This window comes from Phalacrocorax carbo, chromosome 7 (genome assembly GCF_963921805.1).
Source record: "Phalacrocorax carbo chromosome 7, bPhaCar2.1, whole genome shotgun sequence".
NCBI classification, from domain to species: Eukaryota; Metazoa; Chordata; class Aves; order Suliformes; family Phalacrocoracidae; genus Phalacrocorax; species Phalacrocorax carbo.
In genome coordinates, this window is record NC_087519.1 from 47831638 (window position 1) to 47844421 (window position 12784).

At 43.2% G+C, this 12784-nt stretch overlaps 1 protein-coding gene across 4 annotated transcripts in view; it reads right to left on the bottom strand.

Moving 5' to 3' along the window:
* The window catches only part of PPM1L (protein phosphatase, Mg2+/Mn2+ dependent 1L), a 111065-nt gene extending 98630 nt beyond the window's left edge, over positions 1-12435 (bottom strand). For 2 of the 4 annotated variants that reach the window (XM_064457913.1, XM_064457914.1), the window contains exon 1: positions 11508-12435. In XM_064457913.1, the coding sequence (XP_064313983.1) occupies positions 11508-11906 (399 nt within the window). In that variant the 5' untranslated portion in view covers positions 11907-12435. Of the gene's footprint in view, positions 1-7233; positions 7380-11507 lie in introns of those variants that run through there. The other 2 variants (XM_064457917.1, XM_064457916.1) reach the window with 2 other exon arrangements.
* Between the last annotated feature and the right edge of the window lie 349 nt (positions 12436-12784).

Here is a 12784-nt window from a genome sequence, read left to right on the forward strand (position 1 = left end):
TTTTATGCAACATTCATCCACAGAGAATTCAATCATTCTACTTTGCCTTCCAAAACTACTACTGTAACAGTAGTTGTCAGGCAAGTCCCTTTTAAAAAAAGTCAAAGTTATGTGATATATTTTATATGAAAGCATAAAACATTTTGCAGACTGAAAATGCCTGTCATACCAACCTCGGTGTAAATTAACGTAGCACCTCACATTACTATTTATGCATGATACATAAGCAAGAAGAGGAGCTGCTTGGACCTCTTTTCTGACACATCGATGCCAATTGGCACCATGAAACAGGCAGCTGGTCCTACATTTTGTTCTCTATGTCGTGAGCAATAAGGACTGTGAATCCGTGCCAGCAAACCAGTGACCATCAGTAGAAACAAAGAGGGCAAAGTTTAGTTTTCAGAGCATCCAGAGTTACAAAACTGTTAGTGCTCTTTCAAGAGCCATAAAGAAACACTGCCAAAATGCACACTCATGCGCTCTGTTTTTCTCAAACATGCACAGAGAGAGAGAAAACAGTATTCATCCTAAACCACAGAAATAACCCTTACATATACATTGCTCGGGTTTGGATCTCAGGCAGTATACAAACAATTATACATTGAAACTGAGAGCAGTTTTCCTATAGCTGCCTGGTGATCTTGCTGGAACAGTTTGTTATTAAATACGTCTAGTCTTACAGCAATCTAAAATTAAGGCAAGCTATGATGCAAAAAACACACACTGTTGTCCCTTTTCTCCTCTTCTCACATGCTTGTCTTCAAATCCCAAGCTCTACTCTTCATCCTCACCCGCTTCCTGCACTGGAGTTCCTGTGCCTTGTTATTCCAGTAAGAACGTTGGATGCTTTCGACTGCATGGTCAGAAGAGGTAGCAATAGCTTTCTTCCAAGCAGTTAGAAAAAATTTACTTTCCTTGTCATGGTTCAGTTAACTGCATCTCCAAGCATGTAGTGCAAGGCCACTCACCTTCACCTCTCTCCAACAGGAATCCCAGCAGCATCCTGCCCACAGACAAGTGGGCTTAGTCCTCACATCAGCAGCTGTGATCAGGTGTGCTGAGAGTCATGATCCCAGTATCAGCTGCTCATTATCATAGGCATTTCACAAAAAAATCTTGTTTAATCTCAGTTATAGGAGAACATGAGTTATAACACAACCGTCTACATGTACTGTAATCCTACATATGACTTCAGTCAGTTTGGTGTCTTCCAGTTAACACCACTTCAGGGAACGAGATTGTCTCCTTCCCAGTGTTGCTGCTTCTGTCCTCCTTGTGAACTAGAGACTGTTTTTATCTACTCTTTAGTTATGTAGCTATTTTCCTACTTTTGTGTCATTTCCCTTTTGTTCCATACCAATAAAGGGCCAAACTTAGGATGATCAGGAATAAATATCTAATGAAGTTTTGTTCAGTGGCATCACCCAGATTCCTGTCCAACCTCCCTGCTCTCAGCAGAAATAAACCCACTGTAACCACATCACATGTATGTCAGATTAAAACCATTAAAAGCACCTTCTACAACCTAGATAGTGTCCCATACATCTGTTTTCCCAAAAGTGGGTTCGCTCACTTGGTGCGCAAAGCACCAAAATGCACAGAGTGGAAGTATTTTATTCATTTCATATTTGTGCCAAGATGGGTGTTTGTTGGTAACTCCACAAAGCTAGCACCTGCACTGAGAAACTACAAGGGATTTATACAGTTCAGTGTGTCAGTCACAGCTAATATCCACACACCCCCAGCTGATCATTGGTTAGTTTCCTTCTTACTTCATCTTAAAGGTATAGCTCCCTTTAAATTTGCCAAGCATGCTCAGAGTCAGGGGCTTATTTGAGTAAGGGGCTTTCTGACCTACAGGCATGATTTTTAGTATTATAATGAAGATAGTTCACCTAAAAGACACTTAGTTTCAATTCTTATCAACATGCATAAACATCCCAACTAGTTGTTCTCCTTGACTTCATACTTTCAGCTTTCAGCATTTTCTGAGGTGGAATGTTCCCTTTTATCAGTCTCTCAGTTCTTCAAGGATATAGTCATAAAATAATGCTTCCTTATCTCTCAGTTCCCTCTTCTGACCACCAGATTCTGTTTTGCAAAGCTCACGTGGTCCACTGTTATTACTTAGTAGAAAATTATATTTTCTAGGGATATCACATTCTAAAAAGACTTAAACTTTAAAAAAAGGGTAGAAAAATTAGAAAAAACCATTCACTCAAATTCAGGAAAGTAAATGAAAGTTCAGGGTTATAAATATTAAGAAAACTAAGGAGACAAGCATATTTCGTCCACCCCTTCCTCCTACTCCCACACTAAGTTTCCACTCTTGAAGCACACAGCTTGGACAGACACTTTATTTAATGCTGGCCACAGTCAGATATTTCAATACCTCAGCTTCAGTGTGTGTTTGGAGGTAACATACATTTCAGGGAAAGTTTAGGCAATTCTGAGGTTCAGTCCAAGCATAGACTACCTGCAAATAAATCACGTTCCCATTTAAAATGCACGTTTAAAGAAGTGCAAGCGAGCTGTGGCACACCAGAGAACTATATTATGGGCCACGCACTTTCACTTATCAGAAGAAATGTTTCATGCCCTCCAGCAGTTTTCTATCTGGTAGAGAATAAAAAAGTAAAGAGATTTATTACATTAAAAAGCATATTGATTGAAAGCAGTACGGTATGACAGCTTCAGCTATTATAACAGAACTTAATAAAATCAAATGTTTACCCTGGAAGGGGATTTTGGGAAAAAAAAAGCGCCTTTTCAACATTTATGACAATGAGAAAATTTGCAAAGGATAACATTTTAGAGCTGAAAGTAAATGCAAATAAATGTTCATTTCTCTAGGGGAGCTTTGAGGTTTGCCGACATGACATGCTATGGATAATTGCATTGTGGTTTAGCAGTTAAAACACGTACTTTGATTGTCTGGCTGGAGATGTCAGCTGCTCACACAGCTGTGAATCAGACAAGGTCGGAGATGATGAGAAGCGGCAATGTTTCAGCATCATAATCAATTTGTATCAGCAGCAGCTCTCAGAAGTTTGTTATGGCACCCAATCGAGAGAGAGACGCTTCTTCCGCTCCCCTCGCCCGCTTTGCTCTATCACTCAACAACTCGACCCCTGCTCTCCCTGAAGCCCAAGCTCCTGTCCAGCTCAGTGCTGTACGTAACCACCCAACAGCTACTCCCCTGGAATAACTTTTCTACAAGAGTAGAAAGAAAGGTAGATTTTTCCGTTCAGATTATTTTATGGCCTCCAAATTACTCTAGACCTGTAAGTCTAGTCTTAAGAAACACTTACTGTTCTTTTTATTTGTTGAATGTAATCCAGGTAGTTCACTTATGCCAGTTCAGGAACAGCTGTGACATCTAAATATCAGGCCTTAGGGCATAAATGGGCCGTTATTTAAACTACAGTTTACCCCAATCTCCTCTACTTACCCTGACTCAAGTATTTATTAGTATTCTGGCATCTGTAACCTTTCTTCTTCTAAACTGCAGTGAAATTTACTTTTTTTAAAGCTCTGCTGCTTTCAAATGAAATCTCTATATCTGGCAGTAAGTTTTAAACTTCTTTAAGAAAAACACTAGCTAAAGTGTTTAACACTAGCTAACCATCAGGAGTAAAAGCACACAAACAGCCCAAAAGAAAGAAATGCTCCAACTTGCTGCAACTACTGATTCTGCATATGACTTATAAAGGCCTGGAGATCACGAGCTTCTGTACGTACATCTTTGTCAGGATAGAAACTTCCTTTTGGACTTGCCTTATCTGTCGTCTTTGTTGTCTTATTATCTTTGGGGTGAACTGAAACTCTACAGGGCTAATAAAGACAAAGAGTCATTAAATCTTCATGATCTTCTTTTACATGGAAGATCTCCTGGGCTGGCCATGAGCCAGAGAAACTGGTCTGTCCAGCGAGACTGGTATCTAGCAACAGAGACACTGAACATTGGTGATAACAAACCTGACTAGGACACCAGCAGCTGAAGGGAACTGATAGTTATAAAAGCTGTTTTAAAGAAAAAGAGCCTCACTCTCATATCTAGTCCCTATTTCAGATGATGGTGGCACAGGGCATACGTTCCCAAACACGTTACAGAGATTTTCAAACCGGGGCATGCACGCACACTGCTAGGAACATGCAGATCATTTTAATCACCACAGATGTTCCACACGGTACAAGCCACAGCTCATATTACGGCTTGTCTTTGGCATCCTGCCCAAGATGCAGGATGAGCACCCCAGTGCTGCTGTACAGCTCCTCCGGTGTCTGCTTGGGTCCCAGCACATGCAAGGACCTAACTGGTGCAAAGACCCAAGGGCCGGCATGGGCAAACAGGGCACAGCTCGTTGAGGTAGAACATCCCCTGAATGGATGCAGAAGTAAGGTCATGGGATGCTCAGGTACAAAAGCATGATCACAAGGTTGCCTGGACAGCAGGGACATGGGTGTGTGGGTAAGGAGGCTTGCCTTGCGGGGGCACAGAGTAGGGAGGGTGGCAGTAGGGTCCAAAGGGTGGGTGAGTTCACTTAAACTTCAAGGTTTTAACAAATACTATAGTGAAGAAGCGGAGCTAGAGGTGTATGATTTTCTGTGCATAATTATAGCAGCTGCTGCGTTAAATTAGTTTTGGGAACTCTCAAGGGTGTAGATTCAAACGAAAGGACACTACAGAAGGAGTACATAAGAATTTTGTTCCTTTTTCTAGACCTATCAGTATCTATGCTGGCTTAAAGCAAAGCACAAGTCCCAAACCTTGAGACCCGAGAAACATTAGTGCCAGTTATATTTGGATTGCCTTTCTGGGTAACAAAAATTGACCAATCTTGCACATGACTCTGAAGAGATCCGCGTATTCAAAGGCTCCTGGGTATGGGGGAATGGTACAGCACTGCCTGTAGTTTCACATCTGTGAAGGCAATAAGTATGCACTGAGGAAGCATGCTAGATGGGCCAGGTGAAGGTGGGCAGGGCTGAAGGGTCCTGAGAGCAAGAGAACATTGAGAAGTGCCACATCCAGTGCAGGGGAACCCATCAACTAGTACAGGGCCTTCCTACAGGGCCAAGACAGTGCCAACAACCTCCTGGCATATGGATGCTTTTAAAAAGTGAAAGCTGCCAGAAGCCAAAACTCAGTTTTAAGCAACAATTTACACCATGAATATTTGGATCTCTAACAAAAGGGAGGAAGGAGAAATACCACTCTGGTCCAAAAGAGATACTGAAAGCATGACACTGAAGACAGAGCTAGAGCAATCTGCTGTTTTAGCTAACCCCCCATGACAGAAGAATCCAAATTTTCTTTCTCTCACACTACTAAACACAAAAATGTTCAAGCTCCTGACCTGCAGAACGGAATTGATCAAAATCCTACTGCCCCAAAACTGCATTTAAATTTGCTTATTATACATCCAGGCTGGACACCAGGTTAAGCAGGACTAGCTAATTCTTCACCGCTGCCTATGTTGCACGGTAAGCAGTATCAGAAGCACAAATCAGCACATTTTAAAGCAATTTAAGATGTTGCTCATTTCTGAGCCTTGATCCATCTTTAGAGATTGCTTATATATCTAAGGGCATGGCCCCAAGAGTGCAACTGCAGGGTATCAAGTTAAAAAGCACCAGGCACTCTAATAACTGCAGTCGGAACATCCCTGCTCAGTAGCTGTGAAATATCCTCCCCACCTACGGCGATGGATAAGCTGGCGGGCATTGACCACGCAGCAAGAGCACGCATACAAACGCTTCCTGTGGAGTAGTCTGAGTTACTCAAGTTCATGGAGAAATTTAAATGGCCTTCATAATCTGAAAGCATCTAAGAATCAAAAATGATTTAATTAAACCAGTGGCAACCAGTTGGTGGCCTGTGTGCCCAAACATGGAAGCACTGATTCAAGCCAAGCTGGCAGACTATATCTAAAATTAATTGAGTTTTTGATTTTTATAAAAATTGAAAAAGACTCAGTTCAACACCCAATGACAGAGCTGTGAATGGCAGTGATAAGAGTTCCTACTTCCAATTACATATTTTTACACCATTTTAATCAATTTTAAGTCACAGCTTTATACAGCGAATGAGCATATAGTGTAGACCTAAAAATCAAATAAGCATGGTTTTGTAGGGTGAAAATCATAACCCTGTAACATGATATCCAAGAATGAAAACTTGGATAAATTAAATGAAATGCCAGAAATGTTCCTATATATCATTTTGGCTTATATTTTAGGCCACTGATGTGGAATTTATAAGCAGATTTGAGACTTGCATATCAACATGACCTCACCTATGTAAATATTTATTCAAACATTTAGGCACTTTGCAGAGGATTCTAGATTAGAAACTGAAGGAAATTACTATAAAAGGAAAACCATCCCAACAGTTTCTTTTTAAAACTGCAAAGCCTCAAAGGCTTCGCCTTACAACTAGGCTATAACATCCATAAAAATTCAAAGCTGTTTTTGGTTTATTCTTACATTTTATAAAATCTCAAGCCATTAATCCTTAATGGCCTTTACTCAAAAGTATGATAGATAAATTTTCATCACTAAGTTTGCTTAAGTAGTTCAGTATCAGAGGAATAGGTTTTGAATTAGAATTAGCTGATCCAGATAAATCTAGAAAAATACCAACTTGTTAGCTTTCTCTTCTTTCAACACAGTGTAATCACCTTCTGCTATTAGGATCAGAAACTAGGAAAAATGAAAAAATCCAAAGATCATCAAAATAAAAATATTAGCTCATTAGTCCGTATTCAGTAGAAGGCAAACATTATCTTCAAACTGTCAACTATCATCTCCAATTAAACGGAACAGATTTCCCCCATCAATGCCTGAAAAGATGTTCATCATCATAGCACAGCCTACAGTTCAGGTCATCAGTTTGTGAAGGGGCTAAAAAAATCACGTTAACTGGCACAAACACAAGAGTACAGACACCATGTCCTATTCAGACAGTGTGATTTACAGCTGCTCTGCCAATATCCTCACAGGTTTGGTACATTTATGGTAGTTTACTCGTTTGCCTTCACTGTGGACTAAGTCATCTCATATTCATTAAAGGAAGAGAACATGCACATGAGCTATTACCACGGTACACAGCATTTCAGAAGTTCCCTTCCCAGCCTAACCTCGCATCAACTTGTTTGTTGCGGCGGGCCCGAAGTCGACAGCAAGTTCACCCCAATGAATTGGGGAGGAATTAATCATGCTTTCAAGTACCTGTATTTTAAATGCACAGCAGGCTCATTCAAACACAGCTGGCGCAGTGCCCTCTTCTCCGGGCCTTACCTCAGCATTCACGTTTCCATAGTCTCAGACAACACCAGTAAGGACTCTCACCATTATCTTCTGACCTTTCCTTTTTTTTTTTTGTCTTTGTCAGTTAATCAGTAACCAGAGACTTCTGCCAACAGTTCCTGCCACTGATTTCAAGGTCCTGGGGCACACAAAGCATGACGTGATTCTGTATGTGGTTACAAACATTAGCCATTTATACAGCAAATTGCCTCCTTTCACAATTAAGCTCCCCAATCTTGCCCTACACTATGAATAAAAATAAGGTGTATTTCACATAGTGCAACACTGTATCAGCAACTCTAAAAACCAATTACATAATGCAAAATGCTCCTCTCCACACCTACAGATCGTAAGGAACAAGCCTTGCCGTGTTCTTATTTAAGGAGGCTAAGAGAAATAAAAAGAGCAAGACATTTTTTATGAGACAGTTACTGAACTTTAATTTCCCACCGTCATTAACCACATCAGTTTATGACTGCAAACAAGCACAGGCGGCCTATAAGGTACTATCTATTACTATAATTATTTTTAAAGTCTTCACCTCATAGGGTTAGGAAAAACCAATGATATGCAACACAGCCATAACCATAAAACTGCAGATGGTAGCTGAGCTACTTTGTTCTTATCTAATACTGAGACCTCATTAAACTGAGTGCTTAAACCTTAAATATTTGAGAAAAGAACACTTTACTAATTGCTAGTTGAAATAGTTAAATAATTCTAATCCTTTCCTTTGCTCAGCTTTCAAGCTTATTGTTTGTTATTTTATCATTTATGTAGTTTGCCACTTCTCAATTTTCCAGTCTAGACAGCCCCAAAACTTCTAAATAAAGGAAAAAGGGAAGGTGGGGGAGGGGGGGGGAAGCACTCAAGCCATCTTTAAGCCTTATAAAGAAGCTGATCGAAGAGTGCAGACAAATACTTTCTTCTCTTATTTTTTCATTCTAAGTTAGATCACCTTGAGGACTCCTTTGGCCAAAGTAACTGAGTGAGACAACAGGCAGACACTTTTCTTCATTCTAAGTCTACTTCTTTGCCCTCTACCTGTTCTGCATCATTATTATTATTCAATCTTCAAGAAACAAACTAACTTTTTATAAAAGGAGGACTGCACGACACACCATGTATCGAGTTTTATCTCGGAAATATTATTGCCCTTAGCAAGTAATTGCAGCAGCACACCAGATTCTTAGCTGTAACAGAGAGCATTAATAATTATTTTTGCTTATTGCTTTCTCATCAAGCCAGCCACAAAATTTAAGTAAATGGCTGCCAACCTATTCAGGCTAAAATTGTAAGATGGAAGAGGAAATGACATAACAGAAAAGTAGAATTTATGCAAAGCATTGGCAAGATTTAAGCAAAACCCAGAAATCTTCATAAATTAGCACTACACAGTAATTCGCATTACTTGAATCATGCTTCTCTATCCTTCCACTTCAACATAATATGGCAGGAAGTAATTAATGGAGACACACTCCCTTGTATATAGCTAGAAAGAATTAATCTAGCATCTCATTTGTGATATTGTCTGTTTGGAGAAACAGTTTTTCCCCATATAGAACAGTTTGTTTCACATGTAACTCCAGAGACTAGCAGTTCTTTGTTCTTTATACACACCTGAAGAAATTTGATGGGAGCCAATTTGGAAAATTTAATCTTCACAAAGGCTTTGCTACATACATAGATAAAGTGTTTCTCACTTTTTTTAAAAAAAAAAATAATAAAACAAGACATTCAGAAAACCAATTCAGATAGAGACCTGAAATCTAATATTATGTACTACGGATTAAATAAGAGCATTAATTTTTGCTATTTCTTTTCCTTCCCCTCTTTTCTACTCAAAACTACAAAGCCTGCTTAGACTAAAACCTATTTTTCGTAATTTATTTTTTGCTGTATGCACAACACACAGTTCATGCTCTTCTGATCAGTTTTACATAAAATCTAAAGCTAGAAACTAGTTATGTCCTGAATGATTAGGCACCTATTTCTGTGGGAGTAAAGGCCACTAAGAACATCTCAGGATTTCATTAGAAAGATAAGTAAGAGATACCAGATACACATATTTTTAAAATATTAACTTTAGTAAGGTCTGAAGAGAGATCTGCTAAACCTTTCAAAATGAGAGGCCTCATATAGAAGCCTCATACTTTGTCACTGAATCACTTAAAGCAAGTTCTGAGGAATCAGAAAACAAAAGACAAATGAGCTTTCCACAGATCCCATATTATCATTAATATATTGTACAGATGTAGATCAGCAACAAAACAAACAAGCAAAAAATATGTGTAGGGCACATTCTTGTCATTTAGCTATGCTCTGTGTTAGTTTCGGATTATTGAATATACCGAGTTTGCAATCAAGTGTAGGGCAAGATACATATATGATACAAAATTAAAGGAAGAAATAAGATCCCCCTTTCACAATGCCAAAGCCTAAGCGTGTGTATCATACTTCTACCTGTAACGATCCCATAATACTGTTTAAAAACATGACACATATTCCAGCAAAGTTGGTTTGGCTGATCAGTTTGGACAAGGAAAACTGTCAATTTAAATAAAAGGGAAGAAGGCAGAAGACGGAGCACAAGCAATTCCCGTCCAAAGCCTCAGAAAACAGGAGAGCCAGATGTACCAAATACACGATCAGAGCTAGTACTCCTTCAGGAGCGGATGTGTACCAGTTTGCGATACATATACATTTCTGCCTGTTTTCCTCAAAGGCCAAGGAATAGTGAACTGGCGCAAGTATGCCAGTAAGAGTTGGCACAACTGTGCCCCCATTCAGACCAGACATAAAATGGAAAACAGGCTCACAACCAGAATTTTTAATGAAGCTAACAATTTTCCATATCCAAAGTGCTTGCATTATTTTAAAGGGGGCAAAACCCTTGACACTGTGAGACAGCAGCAGGACAGATGACTGACTCCCTTTACAACCATACAGGCAGCAGAAGAGCAGCTTTTTGATTATGTGCCTAAGGCCTGGATTTTTCAGGCAGCACTTGCAGGTTTAGAAGGGCAGCAGCTACCATCCTTGTGCTCCATCAGTATCTGGTCACTGCCAATGCTTTTCTAGGAAGGACTTTGACTATTTGATCTGTGAAAGCAGCTGGAGGAGCACCCAAGCTCTCTTGCTGCCTTACTCCTCCTCAGCAGGAGCACTTACGTGAAAAACTTCAACATTTCTCTCCAACTTCCATCATCCCAGCAAAACCCGTGAGGTCATCTCATACCCGGCATAACGGTTGCTGGAGCTAATTTGTCACACAAGGACAAATTCTTTGTCCTTTTCCACAGTTATGAAACATGTGCTCTGTGCTATACAAAAAGCTACGTGGCAGCACCACAATCCTAAATGAAGGGGAAGCTATAAAGTTTCAACATTTGTCATCTGTAATAAATGAAGTACCCCATCAAGCTGTAATCTAATTACACAGCACAGCTTAACAAAAATCACCCTGCCTAAAAAAGTTAAGAGGTTAAACATCAGAAAGTTTCAAAATGACAGTTTTCTTGGCTCTCCACTAGGGAGGGGACAAGTACAACAGCACAGTTGTGACGACTTAAAAACTACATGCAATTCACAAACATGATACTCATGCTTAGCAACTCGCTGATCCTCACAGGAGAGTGAATTACTGCAAAAACGCGTTTTACGCACAACCAGCTTTAAGGCTGCACACACGCCTGCCTTTGAGAGGGCTCCTCTCTAACCACTGCTGATGAGCACAGCTCCTGACAGGAGGGGGAGACCAGCCCCGTGCCAAAATCAGATCACACCACACTTTGCTGTAACAAAAGATGACTCCAGGGAGTTTGTACTCATTATCATTATTCCACGCACGTAAGAGCCACTTCCAACGGCTCTTACTTCAATTAAACCTTTACTACTACTCTAAGGGGCAGAGGGGGTATAAACACATTTACACCACGCCGATCATGGAAGGGCTAACGAGAGATAAAGGGAATGGAGTATTGCTCCCTCTCCTTATTTAGAGACTTCCCCTCACCCCACCCCCACCCCCCAAACAAAAACCAAACCCAAGGAACAACTGCCCCAAGCAATGTCTCAAGATAACTACACAAACCTGGTGGGCAAAAACACATCCATTCTCTGCCCTGAAACCATCCTCCCCCACCCTCTTTTTTTCGGTTGGTTTGTTGTTTTTTTTTTTCCAGCTGAGCACTTGCCTCTCCTCCGTGCCCATCAAATATCCCGAAGATGGAGGGGTGAGTCTTGTTCACCAGGTCAGTGATTACTTCGAACCTGTCCTCCATGTGATCCCTCCGGCCTTGGATAGAGTAGACAGCCACGTTGTGGCTCTTGAACTCCCAGGTCTTGGAGAACTCTGCATCCAGCACGTCTAGCCCCCCGAGCCTGTCATTCTGCATGATCTCGGCCACTTTGCCCTTCACCATCTTCACCGCATCCCTGCTGGACTTAACAATGGTTTTCACCTCATCCGTGTGGAAGAAATAACTCCACAGGGCCAGGCTGATGCACAGCAAGAACAGGGTCTCCGGTCTAAGCAAGAAGTAACGCATGATCCGACCCAGCAGAGACAGCAAAGTCATTGTATCCTCTATCATTTATTATCGAGACCGTGTATCCCCACACCATGCAACGCGCACCCCGGCGGCTGGGATGGCTCCGAACCGAGGCAGCGAGTCAGTGCATACTCCGCTGGGGCGCAGCCGACGGGCGGGCAGCGCCGACTCCCGCGCCCCGCCGCTCCCTTCTCTCGGGGGGCCGCTCCGCGCACCGCCGCTGCCGGCCGGCGGCCCCGCCGCGCCCCGTCCCTTCCCGCGGGTGGGGTTGGGGGGAGCCGCGCCGCCAGCAAGCGGCGAGGAGCGGGCCCGGCCCGGCGCGGTGCGCCTCGGCAAGCTCTGCCGGTGCCGCACCCCCGGCGGCCGCGGCCCCCCTCGGCGCCCGAGCCCGCCGCCGCGCTAGGGGCGCCCCTAGGCCGCTGCTCCGCCGCGGGAGGCCGCCGCGCTCCGCCGCTCTCCCAGCTCGTCCCGCCGCGTCGCGGAACCGGCTGCCGGCCGCAGCGAGAAGGCGCCTGGCAGGGCCGCCCGCGGGTACCTGTCTCCCGTGTCCCCCCCACGCCTTGCGCCGTCCCTCCCCCGGGGCGGAGCGCCGCCGCCGCCGCCGCCTCCTCGCCCGGCCCCCGCCGCACGACTACAAGCCCCGGCGGCCTCCGCGGGGATGGGGGGCGGGGGGGACGGGCCCCGGCACGGGTGGGCGGCACGAAGGCTTCTGGGACTCGTAGGCGGCCGGGGCCGGGGCCGGGGCCAAGGCAGGCGTGAACCGGGGCGGGAATTGTGATTGCGGTTGCTTTGCTATTGCTTTGCTATCGCTATCGCTATTGCGCGGCCCCGTGGGTTACGGCCAGGGCGGACCCCCATCGGGGAGCGCCGGGGCAGCGCCGGCCGCTGGCCGTATTTCAAAAGCCGGGGTGACCCTATCA